This window comes from Chiloscyllium plagiosum, chromosome 32, assembly GCF_004010195.1.
Source record: "Chiloscyllium plagiosum isolate BGI_BamShark_2017 chromosome 32, ASM401019v2, whole genome shotgun sequence".
NCBI lineage: Eukaryota > Metazoa > Chordata > Chondrichthyes > Orectolobiformes > Hemiscylliidae > Chiloscyllium > Chiloscyllium plagiosum.
This window is the reverse complement of record NC_057741.1, coordinates 31,391,697-31,415,882: the sequence shown is the minus strand read 5'-3', so window position 1 is coordinate 31,415,882 and position 24,186 is coordinate 31,391,697. Positions and strand designations below refer to the sequence as shown.

The window sequence follows — 24,186 nt, the reverse complement described above, 5'->3', positions numbered from 1 at the left end:
ACCTATCACCTTCATCCCCTCCCCCACTCACCTATTGTACTCTATGCTACTTTCTCCCCACCCCCACCCTCCTCTAGCTTATCTCTCCACGCTTCAGGCTCTCTGTCTTTATTCCTGATGAAGGGCTTTTGCCCGAAACATTGATTTTGAAGCTCCTTGGATGCTGCCTGAACTACTGTGCTCTTCCAGCACCACTATTCCAGAATCTAGTTTCCAGCATCTGCAGTCATTGTTTTTACCCAATTACATGCCTGCCTACCCTAATTAATCCACCAGTGAGAAACAAGAAACAATAAAAAGATAATTAATGACTGGTGCTCAGTTTCATTCCTGGGATTCAGTAAACCTCAGTAAAACAGTGCTAAATCTATTGCTTTACTTTCTCTGGTCTTGGACAGTCGGCAGTTCTATCTTTGGGAGAAGGAAGCCTCACAGTGCAACATCACTTCACCTTAACTTATACGCCACCAGTGCTTCCTTTCATTACCAAAGCTAGTCGTACAATATTCCCCATTCCAAATTATAAATTGTTTTCAGATTCATACTGTCACACTGGGAACACACATTTCTCGATTGAATAGTGAGGCAAATTACACCCATGTCATCACCACTAGCAACACAGAATGAACCAGGTGGTGAGACACAGTAAAGCATTCACCTTCAGTTAGCATATTTTCAGAGCAGCTATGCTCTGCACCTGGATAAAGCAACCACAACAATCCTCATGAGATTTTACAGCAGTCTTATAACGTCTGAGGAACAGTATTCTTCTGAGTCACAATAATGTTTAAAGGGTACAGCTGTTTTATATAGACTGTAATTGATTAATTTGAAGCTATTCCTCAGATACTATCACATTTGTACATAATAAACACTACATGAGCTTTAGATTAATTCAGTGTATAAATTAATCAGAGCTTTTGGCTTTTATTATTAGAAAAACCTAATTGAACATCTACTACACTTTGGCCACAAAGGACTGATTTCTTGCTGGATCAAGTTCCCCAACATCTTTGACGTGTTTTATTTTTGTTTAATATTGTCTTTCAAAGCTATAAATACAATTGAGACAGTTGGAATAACTTTGTGCACATTCCTGACACTTTGTATCCCTTAGCCTTACTTCAACTTGTGAACATCTGGAAGATTAACTATGTGCATCTTACTGTCAACTGTTGATAATTCACCAGTTATTTCCTCAGTTAAATTTAAAAAAATCATTCTCTGATCATTCAAGTTGTCTGGTAGTTCAGAAGATACTGAGATACTGAGTTTGGTTCACTAAATCCAGCTCCACATGGTCAACATCTCTTTCCAAAGGTGACAGCAAACAGGGTTTAAGCTTAAGCAGTAATATCTTTAGCTTCCCACTGCCATCAGTAACGATAACTTATATAAAGACAGTTACTGCACCTTTACTTCTGTTCTCTTGAATGCTTGAAACGTGGTCACCTCTTGTTTAAGTTTCATTTCAGGTTTCTTCACTAAGGGATCCTTTACTGAGGGAGCAGCACTGACAACTGAGTTGGAAGCTTTTGGAGCAGCCTTTTGTGTCTTCTGTGCCTGAGTATAATAGAAAATATTGTGATGAACATAGTTACCAAAGGTTTGTCAATGTGCGATAGTAAATGTCCCTTAGCAATGACTTCAATCACTGAAATGTTTTACAATTCCTCTAGGTTACACCATCACATTATTGCTGAATATTGGACAAAAGATTATTTTAATCCAGTCAATCATGTTCAATATTACCATTTGTAATACACCCATTTAAAATGACATCACCTCGCACACTGGCACAGCATTAGCAGCTGACTGGAAACAAATTCTTACCATTTTCTTCATCTGTCTTGTACAGCGGGCACAATACCATACTAGCCTTGGGTCATTCACATCCTTGTCCGTTACTTGGGGTTTATGGCAGTCTTGGTGGTAAAGGTTGTGACATTCTTGACATTCAACTAGCTGATTACCTGATGTAACAGTCATTTGGCTATAGGTAAAGTAGTAAACAATTAACCAGTGTTATTAAAAGTTCAACAGACTAGCCTACTGTATGAAAGCATACATTATCGCACTGATGTTTCAGTGCTCTGAAAAGGATATACTTCCCAATGCTAGTATAGTAAATGTCACTAATACACTTGGAGTTACTACTTCATTGTCATCAATTCTTCAGTGTGATAATTCCAGAGGTAGAATGATTGAAACACCAGATTACAGACTACATTCATAACTTGCAAGGAATTTTATTTCAGTTGTATATCTGTGAAAAATCAGAAAATGATGGAAGTGCCTGGGAACATGTTTTAATGAAGTACTCAGATAAAAGCAAGAATGGCTCGTCACAGCCATTTGAAAACACTGTGAAATGCGAAATTTGATCTTTTTGAAATGCTGTAGATCATCTGCACATCAAGGTGGGAAAAATGATCTACCTTACAGTCTTGTTGTGGCTGCTAAATGATGATTTGTACTGCAGGCTTGGTGTTGCAGTTGCCCAATCTTGTTTTACTCATATGTGCTACAGCTGACATAAGGTGAAGACAAGTTCTAACAATAAAAATGCATTTTTCTCAACACCCACCACTCCCCAAATAGTGAGTTACTCTATTCAACATTTCTCAAGTGATCTTGACACACTAGTTATTCTTCCACTGGAATATTTGATTTCCACACCACAAAATAAACCATAAGAAAAATGGGCCTTTGGGCCACTCAGCCTGCACTGCCTTTCAACAGGATCATAGCTAATCCGACATTCCTCATGCCCACTTTCCTGTCCCGGTAACTCTTGATTCTCCAACTGATCAAGAATCTATCTTAGTCTTAAATATACATAAGGATTCTGCCTCAACAGCTCTCTCTGGCAAGGAGTTCCAAAGAGACACAATATTCAGAATAAATTTCTCCACCTCAATCTTAAATTGGCACCCCTTTATTCTGAGACTGTGCCCTCTGGTCTTAGACTCTTCCACAAGTGGAAACATTCTCTCAGCATTAATATGTCAAGCCCGTTAAGAATCCTGTGTGTTTCAACGAGATCATCTCATTCTTCTAAACTTCAGTCAGTAGAGTCCCAACCTGTTTAACCTTTGCTCAAAAGACAATCCCTCCAAATGGGGGATCATCCCAGTTAGCCTTCTCAGAGCTGCCTCCAATGAAATGATATCTTAAATAAGGGGACCAAAATTGCCCAAGTACTCCAGATGTGGTCTCACCAGCACCTTGAATAGTTGCAATGAGTTCCCTACTCTTGTACTCCAACCCTATTAAAATAAGGGCTAGCATTCCATTAGCCTTCCTGATTATCTGCTGCTCATGTCTGCTAGCTTTTTGTGTTTTGCTTTTTGTATTCCATGCTATGTAACTCGATTACTCTATAAGTACTTTTTTTCCCCACTTAAATAATACTTCCTTTTGAAACATAGAAACTCATCTCTTGACTAATAAACTTACCTATTGGATAATTCTAACTTTTTACCTCCACTCTCATAACTGACTGATAAATAGGAGGACTGCAGCATCTTCTAATAACAAATGGATGTATTTAAAATGCCAGCTTTCATTAGAATTTATGACTAAAAGATTTATTGCAAACACAAAATGTACAATTTTAAAATGAGGATTAATCACCTCCATCTGCACTAATCCAACTATCTCCCTTAGCTTCTAACTCCGCCTAACCTGAACACAACATATGGTCTCAGTTGTGTGTGTGTGTAAAGCTCCAGGTCATCAACATGTAAAAAGTCAATCTCTCATACCGACACACGACACATGCCAGGCCCATTTCCATGGCAAAGTCCTCTGCACTTTCGAAGCCAGGTAGGTCAGGCATTGGCAGCTCTTTGCTGGATTGAACAGTAATGGGAGAGGATCGATTCTCTGCTTTCTCCAATCTGGCTTTTTTCTGGGGATCAACTCCCTCCAAAGGATCTAGTTTCACCTTTCAAAAATTAGAAAAATTCATTGAGTTAACTAATCAGTCAATCATTATAAATTAATTTATAATATAAAGAGCAGTGTCTCAAATATTTATATTCCTTGTTTTTGGGCTAAGTACAGTGCACAAAATTTAAAATTAACCTGATTTTTTTGCCTTTCAATGAGTTTAAGATTACTTTCTTGACAACAAAATTGGATATTTTGCTGTTCACACGCAAAATTTCAATTATGTTGTTTCAAACCACGATGACTTACAATTCACCATCAACAACTTGAACTCTGTCTTGTACAATGAATGGTTTCTATATAGAAACATGCAGTTGCAGAATAAATTTAGCCAGAAACTTCTAACCTTTTCACCAGGTCTTTTTTCAGCTTCCTTCTTGGTTTTCTCAATGGAACCGGATTTACCATTGTTGCCCAATGAAAGAGATGAGGACACTTTGGATTCCTGCTTTGTAGAACTGGATTTGATGCTAGCAGCCACCTTGGGTGTTTCAATGTCCTAGGCAATGAGTATAAAACAATGTACATGATTTCCAGAACTAAGGTAAATCAGTCAGTCACAACAATTACTGGTAGTTATATACAGCCTTTCACTTAATGAAATATTCCATGGCTCCTCATAGAAAGATAATTTGACACAGAGCTAGAAAGGGAGATATTAGGATGCTTAACAATTGGCCAGTGGGGTGGCTCAGGGCTTCCCCAACTGAGTTGAGTGTCTCAGCATGATCACAAGACAAGAATTTGCTGTCAATGCAACTCAGACTTAATGTGAATACCTGCAAGTGCCCTTTAAAGTGTGTGTGTCTGTGTGTGTAACAGACAGATCTTTGAGGTGTGATTGTTACAAAGAGAACAAAAATAGCCTGAAAAATGTTAACTGTTTTGTTTTAAACATTGAGTGCCCTTTAAAGTGTGTGTGTCTGTGTGTGTAACAGACAGATCTTTGAGGTGTGATTGTTACAAAGAGAACAAAAAAAAGCCTGAAAAATGTTAACTGTTTTGTTTTAAACATTGAAACATCTCCCACCAAGCTGCAATTCTCCACCCTAACTCCTCCTCACCACCATTACACCTGCTCAGTGACTGGAAAAACCCACTTTACCCAAGGTCACAATGTCTGAAGCATTAAAATAAGGGTCACAGTAGGAGAAAGTTTGGGAAGCACTGGAGTAGGTTTTAAAGAAGAAGGTCGAAAAGGAAGCAAAAAAGCTGGAGGAGTGGAGAGAGCTGGGGAAGGAATTCCAGAACTTAAGACCTTGACAGTTGAATGTATAGTTAACAATGGAGGAGTGATTAATATTGGGTAAATGGAGTTGAGGGAGAGATTAGCTGTCATCTCTCTGAATGGCAGAACACAAACAGGAACACAATAAATATTTGTTGGTCATTTATCAAACATATGCTGTTGTGAATGAGTTACACCCTTTGAAACAACTTATTCTGCTGTGCCTTTAAGACTCCACATTCAAGATCACACATTGAAACTGCTGGTTTGTGAGTTCTTTATTAGGATACCCTTACAACTTGGAGATATGCTGTATAAGGTACCAGCAGTCACAATAAGACGGAGAAGAATTCTGATTTTATTTTTCCAGTTTGTCATAGCAGAGAAATTGGTCAGACTGGGAAGTAATTGTATATTGGTCTAAGGTTACAATAGATCATTCTCTTAAAAAATGCCAAGTCAGAATTTACATTTATATAGCAAATTATACATACTCAGGATGCATCAACATATAGTTATTGCTCTTGTGTAAATCCGTGTATAAAACACCACCACTCGCAAGTTCCCCTCCATGCCACTCACCATCCCGACTAGGAAGCTATCGCCATCCCACTCGATCATTGGGTCAACATTTTGGAGCTACATCTCCTGCAACAATCATGTGGGTGTACCACAGACCAAGGACTGTAGTAGTTCATAAAGACAACTCATCATCAACTTCTCAAAGTGTCATTAGGGATGCTGGGCCAACCAGTAACACCCACATCCCATGAACAAATAAAATAAATGCAGCAGCCAATTTGACAGCATATATATAGCATTATCATGTTGCAGTTTGTAAGAAAAAGTACCAGTTAATCTGTTTTTGGCAGGAGTGATTGAAAAGAAATGTGGCAAGAAAGCTGCACCCTTTAAAAAGATATTCTACATTCATCTGGACAGGCAAACATGGACTCAGTTTAAATTCTCCTCCAAAGAAAAGCTCCCACCAATAGTGTAGGAGTCCCTCAGTATTTAACTGCAATGTAAACTTGTTATATGTTCAGGTCCTAGAGTGGTGGTCTTGAATCTAGAACGGTTTGCCTCAGAACTGACCATATTACCTTCCAAGGTAAACTAATACATTGATACATTTTGAAAAGCTTCACCAGTAAATCATCTTAGCTTATTTTAAAAATGTGTCAAAATAGTCAGAAAATGATCACTTAAAATGTATTATCTCTCATTTTCACACATTACAGTTTTGAAGCAACACCATAATGAGTGACTGGATGCAATTTTGTATTAAAATGTTTCCAAACCAAACAGGTTGCTGAACCCATCTCTGCTCTTGGGGATTGGAAGAATTATACTGTACAACATGGAAGCAAACAAAGATCTGAAAGCATCTCTTGGAAGCCGATTTTGCAATAGCATTGCTAGTGTTTGGGAGCATGCTAACTACCTATCCTCTTGGATAAATTGAATGGACAAGGAGTATCAAAAACCAAACTTGAAATAAACATTCTGTAGGTATCTGCAATGTACTTCATGTCTATAGAGTGATGGTCTGGAGGTCAACACACAAATAATCACATTGAAATTAATGTGGTTTTGATGTTGTAATGACAGTTTTATCTGTCGCTCTAAAATAAAACCTAAGGGTCATTATTTCATGATATCATTTCTGACAGTATTTCACATATGACCATTATACAACAGATTTGCTAAGAAATACTATAACCAGTAGTTTCAATGAGTAAATGCTGATAATTTACATTCAATTCAATTTTTCATTACCAGCACCATCCTATTTATCCAATTAACAAACCACCCTAAGCTTTCTTCAGCCAAGACTCTGCAGTTTGGTTTCTACCATGTTCTACCCTACCTACTAGGTGATCTCAGTAATGATGTATTCTGTTTTGCCCCAAACTACAAGGGAATTGACTAGGTTCAGTTCTCTGCCCTGCACAAGACCAGATCAGATACTCAGAGCTATGAAGGCAGTGCTTAGACCTTCACTTTCTCACTATTTTGTTAAAAGACCAACACCTTTAGTTCTCTCCTCATCATTCTTCCTCTCATACTCAACTTCCCTCTTCAGTGATTTCTTTTGTATAACTTTGCGGGTTATGTCTCATGCCTTTCTCACAAATTATGTGTGTCTATCCAAATACTTGATACAGTAACCAAGTACTCAACTGCACAATGGAAGTGCTAAGATCACTTTATAAGGGGGACATCAGTTAAAAAAAAATCCACTCCTGGACAATTACAGCACCAAATGAGGCCCATTTGCTGGAGAAATCCAACACCAATTCTACTGCCCTAATGAAAGGTCATCAACTTGAAATATTAAATTTCTTCTTCTCTCCATGCAGCTGCTACTTGATGTGCTGAATATTCCCAGAAATATCATTCCACTGTGCAGCCCTCTCTTCCCATCAAGAATATAGCGACTTCTGTCTCATTCATCGCTTCAAACATTCTGTGGTCCAACAGTAAAGTCTGCAAAAATAAGCTCCAGCTCCTCGCTGTCTCTTCGTGATCATTTTAAATCAGTGAATTCCCCATATCCTACTGCCTCATTCAAGTAAAACCTTAAAATATATTACTTTAAGTAGGAGGGAACTGTACCTTTTGTGCCTGTCGAAAGCTAGAATCCCCGCCTCTCGCCAAGGTCTCATCTAACAGGGCTTTCAGTTTCTCTGCAGAGTCTTTGCTTTTTGAATGGAGATAACCCAAGGCTTTGAGGAAGAGTGGGTCCAGCTCCAGGTTGGGAACAGCCATATCCTACAAATGTGAGGGAATATGTGGAATACATATAATAATGACAGTTCAGTGTCAGTGCTCCAACCTCAGGAAGCTTCTAATGTCAGCACAGCAGCAACTCAGCATCTGCCTGACATTACTTCCGGTCCCACATTTATATTCGTCCCTGACTTTCGGTCCTAGCAACGGGTAACATCCGGTCCGTCTGTTTCATGTGTCCCCCCTCCCTCACCACCCGGCCTTGATGAAACAAGTGGATCGCAGGTAACTTGGTTTTTGTCTGTGAGATGGAATACTGGTTATTTATAATGATCTCTTGGATTATTCTCTTCCTCATTTCCTGCCCGTGTTTTGTCTTCCCGGCAAGATCCAGGTTTCCAGCTTCTAGTCGCAGCCTCATTCGCCTTCCTTCAGTCAAAGCCTCCATCATTTACTGGGCTGAGGAAATGTTCCATTATGGAAAAACTCAGCATCTGTGGAAAGACAGAGAGAGACAGAAAGACAGTATAACTCTTCTTCAGAAACATTATTTCTCTCTCTGCACCAATGCTGCCAGACCTGCTGAGTTTTTCCAGTATTCTCTATGTTTGTTTCACATTTCCAGCATTCGCTGTTTTTTGCATTTATTGAAAGTTTATCGTCAGGCAGCCCAGGTTCCTCTTCCTCTTCCAAAAAAAAACAAGGCCTAGGATTACTGCAGAGGATGCAGCATCTCTGGTACTCTTTTTCAACCTGAGGCAGCAGCACATGACTTCTTTCCTGAGTCACAAATGTAATGTTGTACGAAACAGTTGGCCTGAAATGTTTAACTGTGTAGCCTAAGTATAACTCTGTTCACCAGATTACTCCCCCTGAGATGAGCTAGTCTGTCAGGTAGTTGTTCTAAACTAGGAGAACGTGAGGACTGCAGATGCTGGACAGTCAGAGTCGAAAGGTGCAGCGCTGGAAAAATGCAGCCGGTCAGGCTACATCAAGGAGCAGGAGAATTGACTTTTCAGTCATAACCCCTTCATCAGGAATGTTGTTTTAAGTTGTTGGCCTTACCCCTACAGTTGACAGCTGAAAATGTGTTGCTGGAAAAGCGCAGCAGGTCAGGCAGCATCCAAGGAGCAGGAGAATTGACGTTTCGGGCATGCTCATGCCTGAAACGTCGATTCTCCTGCTCCTTGGATGCTGCCTGACCTGCTGCGCTTTTCCAGCAACACATTTTCAGCTCTGATCTCCAGCATCTGCAGTCCTCACTTTTTCCCTACAGTTGACAACCATGTAACTGGGTTAGCCAGTTGTACCTTAGGAGATGCTCTTGTCTTCTATCTCTGCAGGTACGTAATAAACACTTAGCCACTTCTGCCAAGACATCTTGTGATACTTCTTCACAACTTCTTAATAAATCCTTAGAGTATTATTGTTGAGGGATTGATGGCAGAATATGTACCCAAAGGCAAGCAGCTGCTGCATGTCCTACAACGTTCAGCTCCCTTTTGTGGCTTCTGGATGACCAAAGAGCTTCATAGCCACTGAAGTCTGTTTGAAATTTAGTCTGTTGTAATTGAATGCTATGGGAATTGATAACAGGCAATTTCTACAAAGGAAGTTCCCACAAACAGCTGCAAGATAAATGATTAGATGGTCTGTTTTGCTATGCTGAGGGTTCAGGGTGGCTACCACCTCTTGTTCTCCTTCACATAATTCCTTGGAATCAGTTATCTCTACTTTAGAGGCTATCTCAAAGTTACCATCTCTTATTGAAATATTAGCCTTGGATAGTGATGATATCTCAGCAGTATATCTCTAAAGCATGACTGGACTTCTCAAACTTTAAAATTGCATGTAAGACTATTGATATTGAGCCATAGCTACCATTGTGAGTAACCTTCTGTTTGGATAAGCTTCAAAATTTCTTCTCCTTGTTGATCGTGATTTGCCCTTGTAAAGGTGATGTGAACAGCGTTGAACCACTGGTGTCAACTACATTCACAATGCCTTTAGGAAGGAAGTTCCAGAAATTTGACCCAATGACAGTGAAGGAATGATAATACAGCTCCAAGTCTGTACATGAGACATTAAGATGAGCAATTTAGTTTTAGTCAAGTTGTGAAAGGCACTATATAAGTGCAAGTTGAATTAATATTTAACCTATGAATGTCATTTCAGGAGATTCAGTGCCAAGTTGAAGAACCTACATGCTAGCTATTATGTAAGAGCCTTTTTTTAAGGTATATTCAGAATAATAAAGTTTATAACAATATGATCAGGTCACTGTCTAGTTGGACCAAAGGGTCTGTTTCCATGTTGTTTGAGTCTAATTAGTGCCTTTGTGTATTTCCTGAGGGCAACATTTCAGTTCTTTCACAATGCCCTTATAGTTATCTGACCTCTTCCTAAAAGAAAGTAATTTTTTAATAATCTTTTATGGACCATTCACTCTCTTTTAGCATTCTGCATATTTTGTTTAAAAGCATGTGTCAATTATTTTTGATCTTTCCTATTTTCCTTTCATTTGCCTGAAATTCAAGTTTGATTTTAGCTTTTGTCAAGCTGGAAATAGTAAGTTAGAGTTTATTTCAGGTTCTTTCAACTCTTCCTGTTTCATTTCCTCTGAAAAACTACCAGAAAAATTAAACTGTGGCTTTTCACCTGCTGTATTTTTTTGATTCCTTTGACTGTGACAGAAAGAAATATTTAAATGCATACCTATATTTAAAAACAAAACTGAAAATAGAGTTGTAGCATCTATAATTGTATTCTTAATGAGCTGCTATTCACCTCTCTGTAGGTAGTTGTGGACATGAAGAACAAGAGCATACATGAAGCATGTCTGTACCTGGAGCTATCCAACCACGCAGAGGACAAGATCTTACCTCTCCATACATCCATTGTTTTATTTTTAATGTCCTACTGTGAATCCACATCAATTAATGTGTTCATGGTGCCAAATGAAGACAGTGCTAGCAACCTCTTGTGGAGGAAAGGAGTACCAGCCAACATTCCTATCAATATTCTTTCCCAGCAGGAGCTGCCTCCTGTGGTTAAGAGTTGTCGTTTGCCTGCTCTGGTGGAAAAGGATGGAAATTTTTGTCGAGCTGGTCTTGCTGTGGTACTGAGACATATTATATGGAGGACCTGTGAAACAGACTGCAACAGGAAGGATGTTTCAGAGCTGCTTGGCTTCAAAAAGACCTGTTTGAAGGCCTGTGCTGAGGTGAGTATTTAGGAACGTGGGAACAGGCTGTTCAGCACCTCCAACATATTCCATCATTCAGTTTGATCTGTACCTGAACATCAACTTACTCAACTTTGTTCCATATTTCTTATTAATCTTGCCTCACAAAATAAATTGATCTCAGCTGTGAACATTCTTATTGTTTCAGCATCCATAGCTTTTTGAAGGAGTTTTTGCCGAATAAAAGAACCGGAAAACTGGAACCTAGCAGTTTTCTGGTTCCTCTTCGAAATACCTAGCTCTTATTTTACAATTGTTTTATGATAGTTATTTGTATTTACCCAGTCAAGTCCCATCATAATTTTGATAACCTGTGCTCACTCCATTTAATTTCTGTTGTGTCTGAGCGAAGTCCCTTTCGTGGGAATTTCTGATTTTCTACTACAGTATCTGACCTCTCGCAAAACGCTGCAGATTAGTTTGCTGATTTAAGAATAGACATTCTGGTCTCCCATAAAGGGGGTTGTTGGCCTCACTGTTATAGATTTAGTTGCTCATCAGATTGCAACTTATTTTTTCAATTTGTTTTTGTGCATCACTGACTTTATTGCCAGTCCCTAACTGTGTGATTTGAGAAGCTATTTCAGAGGGCAGTTAAGCTTCAATCTTATTTCATATATTTTGAATTTCTTTGAATCCCTGGAATATTGTTGCAGTAAAAACTGCATTGGAAGTGGTTGGGGAACAGCCTCTTTGCATCTTTAAGGAGCAAAGTGGTTAAAGACTGGAAACAGAGAAAGGTGCATGACAGCAGGGAGTCACTGGCATTTTTAAAAATTGGCCTAGCAAAGAATCGGCACAGATGCTGTGGTCCATGTGGCTTCTTCTGAGCTGTAAATTGGCATGTTTCTTTGGAATTACAATGCTTAAGTGTTAACTAGGTAAATATGTTGTACACACTGAGATGCATAAATAAGATGAATGATCAGTTAATCTGTTTTTGATGATGTTGACTCAAGAGAAGGGTTATTGATCGGATGAATTATCCACTCTTCATCAAATAGTTTTACAAACTCTTCGATGTCTTCCTGAACTGCTGAAACAGAGTTGAAAAGTGTGATGCTGAAAAAACACAGCAGGCCAGGCAGCATCCGAGGAGCAGGAGAATCGGCGTTTCGGGCATAAGCCCTTCTTCAGGGCTTATGCCCGAAACGTCAATTCTCCTGCTCCTCAGATGCTGCCTGGCCTGCTGTGTTTTTCCAGCATCACACTTTTCAACTTTGGTCTCCAGCATCTGCAGTCCTCACTTTCTCCTAGTTGAACTGCTGAAACAGTCAGCTGCCTGGTACAGTCACCATCTGAGGTATGGCACCTCTAATAATGCAGCAGTTTCTTTGTCCTGCTCAAATTTAATGCAGTCAGTTGCTTGATTGGGACTTAATCCACAATACTATGATTTGAAGAAGATATTGCAAACTGAACATGAGCACATTTTATCGACACAAACTAGCTTTTCTTCCTTTTGTCATTGTGAAATTGTCTTTGGGATTTTTTGGTCAGGAGTAACACCTTTATAAACTGCTGTGCTGAATTAAAATGATAAGAGAGGGCTTTAAAGAACAAGTGAATTTCTGGTTGAAATCTAGTGTAGAGCTAAATATTTGTATTAATTCTGCTACTCGATAGCACAGGCCAGAATGTAGCTAACCGTGGTTTGATTCCAATCTAGTGATCAGACAAATAGTGAGAAAATAATTTTCAATTGCAAAGTGAAAGGTTTTATGAAAAGAAGTCAGTTAAGTTAACCACTTGTTCACCGAAACCTGTCAAATAATAGCATGGGTGTTAATGTGGATTTCCTCCAGGTGCTCTGGTTTCCTTCCATGGTCCAAAGATGTGCAAGTTAGGTGAATTGGCCATGCTAAATTACCCATAGTGTTATCATAGAGTCATAGAGATGTACAAAAAGGAAACAGACCCTTTGGTCCAACTCGTCCATGCCGACCAGATATCCCAACCCAATCTAGTCCCACCTGCCAGCACCCGGCCCATATCCCTCCAAACCCTTCCTATTCATATGCCATTTAACCCATCCAGATGCCTTTTAAATGTTGCAATCATACTAGCCTCCACCACTTCCTCTGGCAGCTCATTCCATACACGTACCACCCTCTGCGTGAAAAGGTTGCCCCTCAGGTCTCTTTTATATCTTCCCCCTCTCATCCTAAACCTATGCCCTCTAGTTCTGGACTCCCCTACCCCAGGGAAAAGACTTTCTCTATTTATCCTATCCATGCCCCTCTGGATTTTATAAACCTCTATAGGATCACCCCTCAGCCTCCGATGCTCCACCAATAAAGGAAAGCATACCAGATGCTTTCTTCACTATCCTATCTACCTGCGACTCCACTTTCAAGGAGCTATGAATTTGCACTCCAAGGTCTCTTTGTTCAGCAATACTCCCCAGGACCTTACCATTAAGTGTATAAGTCATGCTAAGATTTGTTTTCCGAAAATGCAGCACGTCGCATTTATCTGAATTAAACTCCATCTACCACTTCTCAGCCCATTGGCCCATCTGATCACGATCCCATTGTAATCTGAGGTAATCTTCTTTGCTGTCCACTACACCTCCAATTTTGGTGTCATCTACAAACTTACTAATTATACCTCTTACGCTCACATCCATATCATTTATATAAATGATGAAAAGTAGTGGACCCAGCATATACCCTTGTGTGGCACTCCACTGGTCACAGATCTCCAGTCTGGAAAACAACCCTCCACCACCACCCTCTGTCTTCTACCTTTGAGCCAGTTTTCTATCCAAATGGCTAGTTCTCCCTGTACACCATGTGATCTAACCATGAGATTGGTATGTTTGAATTCAGAGAACCCTTTGTTATGGGATGTGTAGGTTAGGTGCGTTGGTTAGGGGAAATGTAGAGGAATGAGTCTGGGTGGGAAACTCTTCGGCAGGTAGATATGGACCTGTTGGGCCAAATGGCCTGTTTCCACACTGTAGGGATTCTATTCTGTTGTATTCTAACACTAATCAGCAGTGATGTTAAGAAACTTCTTCAGTGTAATTGGATCTTTATTATTCTTGACCAGTTTTGTTTCATTTAATTTGTTGGCAGTCAGGGCCCAGGGTTATCTGGGAATCCCGGATCAGCCTGAAGCAACAAACTATGAAAGTGAGGCAACAACAATCAATTTGCACTTATATACTGCCATTGAAGCACTAACCCTTCCGAAGACACCTTACAGGAATGTTATCAAACAGAATTCCACAATTGACCAAAGATTTTGTTATAGAGGGAGGTGTTATGGCATATTAGATAAGCAGAAAGAGGCAGTGGGAGAGGTGGAAGGGTGACTGCTGGGAATTCAGAACCTGGGACCTCGGTAGCTAAAGGCCACCAAAAATAGGCAAAGTATACCACAAGAAATTAGAATGAAAGGAACACCAAACTGTAGGAATTGTAGGTCAACAGGAGGAAATCATAGAGATAGGGAATGAAACAAGAAATGCCAGCGAGTTAAGAAAGATGGTTATCAATTTACATGTCATCTTATTGCATCCTCCAGAAACATGTTAAGCACTAGACATGAAGTGAATTACTTTTGATGTGCAATGATTGTTGTTCACGGAGGTGATTGCAGCAGCCAGTTTTTACCAGTAAGATTCCAAAAATATTTGTAAAACAAATTACTGGTTAATCTGCTTTTAATAGTGATTTTGAGGGTGAAATGTCAGCAAGGAGTCACATTTTTTTTTTCAAATGCAGCAGAGCATGTTTAACTTCCAACTGGCAGAAAGAAATTGGAGATCAAATCATTTTTTAGGAACTTAATCTCTTGTTTCCTCATAATTGTGTGTGAAAATCTTAAAATAACTTCAGTCAACAAAATTTATATTTGGAGTCTCGGTGTCTTCATACTGTAAATTTCTATTCTGGATCTTTGTTTTATTAATTTTAGTGCCAGTTATATTTCATTTTTAGAAGACAGTGTAAGATCTATTTAGTGGAAAGAATCTCAGTCAACTTATCAGACATTACTGGAAGCAATCCAACTCAAAATAGTCTATAAAAAAACTTGGAAATGATTTTCTCCCCCTTGCCCTATTTTGCTACCATATTTGGTGATTCCCAGTGTAAAACTGCATCTTGTGCCATTATTCTGTCATCAGGCTTTTGAAGGCGTATTTTGTTTGACCCATGCATTTCTTTTATTACCGATCAACTGAGGAATTATTATTACAGACAGGAGCTGTTATCTGTTTTCTCATCTTTTAGTTTTACTAGTCCATCTCCTATAAGGTTGCACGTAGGCAGGGAAGGCAAAGTTTAATTCTCAGGTGAAGGAGACAGATGTACCAGGGAAATGGGACATGGCTCAGTTCCCATATTAAAGTTGTGCTTTAATTTAGCTTTTATTTCCAATTTAAATTTCTACTTTTTTGACTGCTTTTGTTTACTTATTGTACTGAAATTGCAGTCACCTCTTAGTGCTGCTACAACAGCTCTATCACTGGCAAGACAGTATCAGAAAGATCAACGTGACAAGTTTACAAAGGCAGAGGTATTGGATGTACACTTCAATGTTCCTCTCTGAAAAAAGAGAACCTAACCATCTACTTTTGACATTTAATGGCATTACCATCACTGAATCTCCTATTATCAACATCCTCTGGGTTACCATTTACTAGAAGCTGAACTGGGCTAGTTATATAAATAATGTGGCGACAAGAGCAGGTCAGAGGTTAGGATTCTTTAGTGAGTAATTCACCTTCTGATTTTCCCATGTCTGTCCACCATCTGAAAATTGCAAGTCCGAAGTGTGATGGCATACTCTCCACTTGTCTGAATGACTACAACTCCAACAACATGGAAAAGCTTGAAACTGTCCAGGATAAAGCAACCCACTTCATTTGTACCATATCCACCAACATTCAGTCCCTCCTCCACTGACACTTGGTAGCAACAGTGTGTACCATCTGTAAGGTGCACTGTAGAAACTCACCAATGCTCCTTAAACAGTACTTTGCAATTCAACCATCACTGCCATCTAGAATGACAAGGGCAGCAGGTGCATGGCAGTTCCCCTCCAAGAGTCTCACCATCCTAACTTGGAAATATATTGCTTCTTGAGTGTTTCTGCATCAAAATGGTGCAAATTCCTCCCTAATGGCATTGCTCATCTGTCTAGATAGCAGTGGTTCAGGAAAGCCACTCCCCTCCACCTTCTCAAGGACAACTAGAGATAGGCAATAAATGCTTACGCAGCCAGTTACACCCACATCCCATTCACTGATCGAAAGAAGTGTTCATGTGCAAACTGTCTTTTGTTTAAATTTGTAATATAGTATGGAGAAAGATACTTTGTTGGCAGTCAGACTTAGATGCTTGGTTGAAGCTAGAAGATCATGTACATTGATGTGACTGATGGCTAGTGTTTCTGCATCTTAGCTGATGAGTGTAACTTCATTCTTGGGATAGCATGTATTGGAGTTCTCCCATGATCATAATCATGATGTGAGAAAATGAAAGCTTTAAGTTGAGTTCACTTCAAGAAACATATTCTTTGAACCAAAATAAGTTATGTCTTGCTGTTAGACTAAGTTAGACTGTATCATCCCCCATACTGTTGAGGTATTTTGAATACCTTACTTCATATAACCTTACTACAAGCAATGCCAGTACTTACTCCTAGATTTTGTACATTTAAAGACAAGCGGATGCCAACCTGGATGCTGCCTGACCTGCTGTGCTGTTCCAGCAATAAAGTTTCAACTCATATAACCTTACTACAAGCAATGCCAGTACTTACTCCTAGATTTTGTACATTTAAAGACAAGCGGATGCCAACAGATGTGAACAACTTTGTTAATGTATTAACAGTTTATATTAGAGGAAAACTTTATCAACCTGTTCCTTTGTAACCTCTGTTCTTTGCCCAACAGCAGATTAGACCCTTGGTGTCGCAATCTCCAGCTTGTGTAGGGCAGGAAGACAGGTCCTAAATTTAGCTACAATGAGGATTGACACTCCCCTTCAATGTTGTAGTCTGGACCTATGGATAGTGATAATAGAAGCTACGACTTCCTTTCCATTCAATGGCTGACAAGGAAGCATGTCTGCCACTGATGTATGTTGAAAGATTTGTTTTTGACCCATGACCTCTTTGGCTGTGTTATGAATGCACATTTCGTGGTCATCAAGTGCTGGAATGGGATCTGAATCCTGAACTCCTGGCTCAGAGCTAGAATGCTACCTATTGCACCATAAGACCTGCACCAACTGTAACTTCACAGATCCCCACAACTATAATGGGGGATATCTTTCCATAACTGTGTCATTCTGTAATTAAAGCTTGTGACCAGTGGAAGTGCTGCAGTGTGACAAGGAAATTGCATTATAATTGCAGACATAAAAATTTCCATGGAAAAATAAAATTAAAGCCTGAACTTTAATGCGGGGATTGATCAATATATGCTAACTGGTTCAATTATCCCCATTTCACCTGAAAACTTTACTTCTCGGAATACAACTACATGATACAAGGTTACATATATCTTAATGACTGTAAATGCTAGCATAGATTTGTTTTTTTTTAAATTAACCTTTTTTTCTGAATTAACCTGTTCAGAGATGTTACTCCTCACCTCTGGAGCAGGTGGGACTTGAACCCAGGTATTTTGGTCCAGGGGTAGGGACAATGCCATGATGTCACAAAAAGAACTCTTGGCACAGATTTGATAAATTATGCATTTAACAGGAACACTATATGCTTCTATATCTGACAGGTGAGCCAATGGACCAGGCTGTGTGAAATTAGCATTCCGCTGGCTGTGGAAGGCTTTGTCAAAGATTTAAGTGACCAGAGAGTGACTATTCCACCTGAGATACTACACCTCGAGCTCAAACTCGGGGAACCCGTACGCATTCATAATGATGACAAGATTCGTCGGCAGAAGTTGCAACTCTTATCCAAGGAAAGTAACAAAGAATTCATTGAAAGTGGATCAGAAAGATCACTGGGATGTTTCTCAGATGGAAGGGCTGACGCACCTGGAGGAAGGAAGAAGGAAAACCGGGATACTGACATGGACAGCCTGGAACTGAAGACAGCTCTTTCTAAATTAACTGTGGAGCAAGTACCAGCTGTGACCAACAGGGAGCAGTCCTGCATAAGGAAAGTGAAGACAACTGACCTTCCACCACTGGAACATATCTTTGCTGAGGGGCTTTATTTCACTCTGACAGATATGGTCTTGCTGCCTTGTCTCCACTACTTTTTTGTAAGTTGCTAATTTTTGAATTATTCATTTTTTCTGTTAAATTTGAATTCAGTGTTAATTTTGATATTGTTTTCTTGCTGAAAAAGTTCATATTGACTTTCTATTTTGTAGTTTGCATGGCATTATTTAAAATCTGGATGTAAAGTTAGATTCACAAAAGGATGAAAGCACCACTTAAAATGTGTTTTTGGCTTTACTTTTGGAAAAAGCAATTTGCTTGTAATGTGCAAAACTGCGATTGTTCCTCAAGTTGTATGAAGTATGAAAAGCTAGATATTCAAGTTTTGAATTTGCAGTCTTGCTTTTATATCTGACTCTTTTTCTGGGCTATGGCTATGTAGAAACTGTAGTAGCCATTCATTCCCTTGATCCAAATTGGCAATCAGTTGAATCATCTGATATGCACTTTGGGGTGGCACAATGACTTAGTGGTTAGCATGGCTGCCTCACAATGCCAGGGACCTGGGTTCAATTCCAGCAACTGTCTGTGTGGAGTTTGCACATTCTCCCCGTTTCTGCGTTGGTTTCCTCCCACAATCCAAAGATGTGCAGGTCAGGTGAATTGGTTGTGCTGAATTGCTGATAGTGTTCAGGGATGTATAGGTTTGGTGCATTAGTCAGGGGTAAATATAAGTTTGGGGGAATGGGTCTGGGTGGGTTACTCTTCGGAGTGTCGGCATGGGCTTGTTGGGCCGAAGGGTCTGTTTTTGCACTGTAGAGATTCTATGATTCAGTTCCATTTATCCACCTTTATGCCCAATTCCCTGATAGTCTTGCCTGACACGAATCTGGCAAGCACAGTCTTGAAAATTTCAACTAAGGATAGTTTTACTTTGAAAGATTATGCTACCTTATCTTGGGATTCCTTCAAACAGAAAGTAATCCTCTGGTGCTGTGCCAAAGTGACTGTTCCATATGTCTGAGTAAAATTGAACATTTCACCAGATTGTTTGACCCGGGGTTAATGCTGTCTTCACCTAAAATCTATACATGTGGACATTTCAGTAGGAGCAGGAATCTGGGGTAGGTTTAGCACCGGGCAATATAACCAGCCTTGGATCTAGTGCCGCTACCTTTGCCCAGTTCAGGAAAAACTAGACTCAAACCTGGAAGCTTCTCAATCTAAATTGTTCAGTGTCACGCTGGGTGGCACATTCATTTACTGAGTCACTGGATGCACTGAATGTTTTGCTAGAGTTCTTCCAATCCTTGTGCCACAGCCATCATTGTCAGAAGCTTTCTACAAAATCGGTGGAGAATGTTGTTGCTTTGCCATTGATTGTAAATTCCGGTCTTTGTCTTTTCTGTCAGGGAGAAACAATTTCTCTTGATGCCATCAATATAAATGAACCCATGATTACGCTTTGACCTTGTGAGGTTGTTTCTTGGGATCTTGATTATTCACCATCATGAACAATTTGCCTGGATCTCAATACAAGTCATGGGGAGAATGGTTACTCTGCACAATGCAGTGCCTATATATGTGTCATCATATACCTGATTTGCACAGAAAACAATTTTACTACTTGGAAGTTTCAAAGCCACCATCTTCATCATTTATATCCTCCACCGATAAACAGTGACAGCAGTGTGTACCGTTTACAAGACGCACACCAGCAACTTTTCAATCCCCCGTAAATAGCAACTTGCAAACCCATGACTTCTATCACCTGGAAGCACAAGGATAACAAATGTGTGGAAGCACAACCTGCATTTCCCTCCAAGTTACACACTATCTGACTTGGAGCTATATCGCCCTGCCTTCACTATAAATTCTAAAACTAACTTCTTAACAGCGTTGTGGGTTTATCTACACCATGCAGACAGTGCTGGAGAACAGAGTTGAGAGTGTGTTGCTGGAAAAGCACAGCAGGTCAGGCAGCATCCGAGGAGCAGGAAAATCGATGTTTCAGGCCAGAGCCCTTAAGGAATAAGGCTAGGAACCTCTGGGGTGGAGAGATAAATGGGAGGGGATGGGCCTGGGAAGAAGGTAGCTGAGAGTGCAATGGTGGATGGAGGTGGGGGTAAAGGTGATAGGTCGGAGAGGAGGGTGAAGCGGTAAGGTGGGAAGGAAGATTGACAGGTGGACAGGTCATGAGGGCGGTGCTGAGCTGGAAGATTGGAACTGGGGTAAGGTGGGGGAGGGGAAATGAGGAAACTGGTGAAGTCCACATTGATTCCCTGGGGTTGAAGGGTCCTGAGGCGGAAGCTGAGGCGTTCTTCCTCCAGGCGTCCGGTGGTGAGGGAGTGGTAATGGAGGAGGCCCAGGACCTGCATATCTTTGGCAGAGTGGGAGGGGGAGTTGAAATGTTTAGCCACGGAGCGGTAGGGTTGGTTGGTGCGGGTATTCTGGAGATGTTCTCTAAAGTGCTCTGCAAGAAGGCGTCCAGTCCTCCCAATGTAGAGGAGACCATATCAGGAGCAACGGATACAATAATTGACTTGTGGAAGTGCAGGTGAAACTTTGATGGATGTGGAAGGCTCCTTTGGGGCCTTGGATGGTGGTGAGGGGTGGAGGTGTGGGCGCAGGTTTTGCAATTCCTGTGGTGGTAGGGGAAGGTGCCACGAGGGGAGGGTGGGTTGTTAGGGGGCGTGGACCTGACCAGGTAGTTGAGGAGTGAATGGTCTTTGCGGAAAGCAGATAGGGATGGGGAGGGAAATGTATTCCTGGTGGTGGGGTCCGTTTGGAAGTGGCGGAAATGTTGGTGGATGATGCGATTTGTTCAGAGGTTGATGGGGCAGAAGGTGAGGACTGGGGGGCTTCTGTCCTTGTTGCAGTTGGAGGGGTGGGGTTTGAGGGCGGGGGCGGGACGTGGATGAGATGCGTTGGAGGGCATTTTCAACCACGTGGGAGGGGAGGTTTCGGTCTTTAAAGAAGGAGGCCATGTGGTGTGTTCTGTGGTGGAACTGGTCCTCCTGGGAGCAGATACAGCGGAGGCGGAGGAATTGGGAATACGGGATAGCATTTTTGCAGGAGGTAGGGTGGGAGGAGGTGTAATCCAGGTGTAACCTACACCACGCAGACTGAAATGATTCAAGAGGGCAGATCACACTTCCTACTTCTCAAGGACAAATAGTAATGAACAACAAATATGGCCTTGCCAGCAAAGTCTAAATTCCATGAACGAACCATGTAAAATTCCTGAAATTTGATCATAGAATCTCAGCTGACACTCTCTGAGATAGACTGGCACTTCTACTTTTGAATGAAACAATAAACTTGAGGGCCTAATTGCTGTGGTCAGGTGGATGCATAGATCCCGTGAAGGTAGCTCATGTTTAATTGAACTTATTCTGTACGTTGGCGTGGCCATTGAAGCATCACTGTCGCATCCCTTTAGAAAGTAGGCAGTGTAAAACTGGAAATGGTATCAACGTTTAGTTTGAAGATTTTTAATTTTTAATTTAAAAACTCAGCAGATTTTCAGTTGCATGCCCCTTTTTCACTCTGACTCACATAGTTCCCTGATAAACCAACTCAGAGGTGATTGTCACACACTTTTTATGACTTATTAGAAAGTACAGAATATTGTGATGTCACCAAGTGTAAGATTTGTATTATTGTAATAAGAATGTCAATTGCGGCTCAATTTTTCTGTCTGACTCAGTTCTGAAGAAGAGTCATACCAAACTCCAAAATGTTAATTCAGTCTGTCTTTTTTTTCCACAGATGCTGCCAGACCTGCTGAGTTTCTCCCAGCATTCTCTGTTTGTTATCCGATTATTATCTTTTTGTGGGAGCTTGCTATGTCCAAATTGTCTGCCATGTTTCCTACAATAGTGACTATGCTTCAAAGCACTTAATTGGCTGTATCGTGCTGAGGGATGTACTGAAGTTGTGAAAGGAACTAGATAAATACAAGTGTTTTTATTATGCCCACATATGGAAAACAAAACACATGTAATGATGATGTGATTCTTATTGAGAAACACAGCTCACGCAAAGACTTGTAAATTATAGCAGCTGTACAGTAACTAACATTCCTGTTTGTTGACACCTAGTTTTTGTCCTTTCTATCTGGTTGATGAATAAATATTTTTGTGTCCACATATAGAAGTCCAGCCCTTTATTAAGTTGGGTATTAACTAAACAGACATTACATGAAAAAATATTTTGTATGAGCTCGTACTGAAGGAGCTACAAAAAATGCAGATTATGTCTGTTCAAATTGTTGAGCTTGAAGTTTGCTGATTCTAACTTTAGTCCTTTTAGTGGAAACAATATAAATATTTTAAAGTTCAATTTAAGTCACTGCGTTTTGTGCCCATTTGAAGCCTGTCCTCTCATTTCTTAGAACCAGTGCACATTGATTAGGATAGTCCCCTCATCAAATCTGTTCCACACAATGTGTTTTAATAGGTTCGGCACACTGATAGGCTGTGGAATTGTTCTATTCTAGATGGCAAGGCAGTGGAGAACAGAACCAGACCCTAAATCTTTTCACACTAATAAGCTTCTTTTTACTGAGACATTTTAAAATTGTGCTCCTCCAAACCAAGTAACATGTTCAGACATATCTCCATAACAGGTGGGACTTGAATTTGGCCCAGAGAGAGGGACACTACCATTTTGCTCCAGGTATTGCTTCCTACCCCCAATTTTTAGGTGGAGAAGTAAATCCCAAATTAATTAGCTCCTGTATACAATTATATACCTAATTAACATTCAATTTGCACACACAAACATCCAAGCTGCTAAAAAGGAGAGGAAGTGGTAATGTAGCAGCAATGTTACTAGACTAATAGTCCAGAACCCCCAGGCAATCCTATTGTGGCAGATTGTGAGGTTTAAAAAAGACTCCTGATGCTGTGGTCATGTCCCTATGTCTATATCAGAAGGTCTGGGTTCAAGGAGATATGTTATAATATGTGCCAACAAGCTAATTTTTAAAAAAATCCTGAATTTGGAAATGCTTCTGTTATTGTTACTACTTTCCTATTCCATGCATGTGCTAAAAATGTAATGTTGAATTCTAATACCATTTGGATGCAGGGTTCCTGTGTTATTGGTCTTAGTGATCTGGGGCACATGTTGTACTTACTGTGATTGCTAGGAAAATATGTAGAGTTCATGGGCCAATTACAGATTATTTCCATGCACGATGCGAAGTCTTTCCATTTGTGATTGGACTGTCTACACATCAACCATTCCTTACATTTCTGCAGGGGTTGAGAGTTAATCAAAAAATATTAGACCAAGTCCATGCTTTTGATCTCCAGTGCCAGTCTTTGAAGGTGAACATTGTGCAACAGTATTGAGTGACCTTCCATTGCTACTGTTGCCTGGCATCTGAGTTCTCCCAACCCGTGCAGTGCTCCTGCATTGCAGTGTGCATACCCAATAAAATGAGTTGACCTCATCTTATCCTGTAAAGTTATGCATCCTTTTTGTTATAGCTTATTGTGGATTCCGAACTAGCTGAATGTTTATATATCCTGGTGTTTCTGTTTGAAAATTCTGAGTATGGCTTGCAAAGCTAACTACAGTGCAGTAAATTGCATACATAAAGGTTAACTAATGTAGATTAAAGTAATGTGATGTAAAATCAAAAGGTTAGCTGTTCCTTAAAGACCAAATCTTTTGTAAATGTATAAAAAGACATTTTTGTGGCTAAGTGGCCTTTGGTTGTGGTTTGAGGTCTAGTTGAGAAATTGCAGCTGTCATACTAACAAATACTGGAAACTAAAAAGGAATGTGTAGAATAATTAGATGATCCTTTTAGGGAAACTTACTGCGTATTAGGAGACTATTTACTGCACCTGCCATGGATTTGATGTATC

The 24,186-nt window shown here is 40.2% G+C and overlaps 2 protein-coding genes across 5 annotated transcripts in view; one reads left to right on the top strand and one right to left on the bottom strand.

Annotated features, from left to right (window-relative positions):
- ints12 (integrator complex subunit 12) overlaps positions 1 to 8,076 on the bottom strand; it is a 14,944-nt gene extending 6,868 nt beyond the window's left edge. Inside the window, exons 1-5 of the mRNA XM_043674351.1 lie at positions 7,802 to 8,076; positions 4,301 to 4,453; positions 3,768 to 3,949; positions 1,834 to 1,993; positions 1,414 to 1,563 (exon numbers count right to left, since the gene is read on the bottom strand). Coding sequence (XP_043530286.1) covers positions 1,414 to 1,563; positions 1,834 to 1,993; positions 3,768 to 3,949; positions 4,301 to 4,453; positions 7,802 to 7,954 — 798 coding nt within the window. The 5' untranslated portion in view covers positions 7,955 to 8,076. The remainder of the gene's footprint in view (positions 1 to 1,413; positions 1,564 to 1,833; positions 1,994 to 3,767; positions 3,950 to 4,300; positions 4,454 to 7,801) is intronic.
- A 29-nt stretch (positions 8,077 to 8,105) lies between these two features.
- Positions 8,106 to 24,186, top strand: part of gstcd (glutathione S-transferase, C-terminal domain containing) — a 135,105-nt gene continuing 119,024 nt past the window's right edge. The window contains exons 1-3 of one of the 4 annotated variants that reach the window (XR_006309099.1): positions 8,106 to 8,200; positions 10,713 to 11,138; positions 17,911 to 18,405. Coding sequence is in view for 3 of the 4 variants with exons in the window: in XM_043674346.1 (XP_043530281.1) it covers positions 10,725 to 11,138; positions 17,911 to 18,405 (909 nt within the window). In the remaining variant the exon portion in view is untranslated. Of the gene's footprint in view, positions 8,201 to 9,236; positions 9,259 to 10,096; positions 10,134 to 10,712; positions 11,139 to 17,910; positions 18,406 to 24,186 lie in introns of those variants that run through there. The other 3 variants (XM_043674346.1, XM_043674348.1, XM_043674347.1) reach the window with 3 other exon arrangements.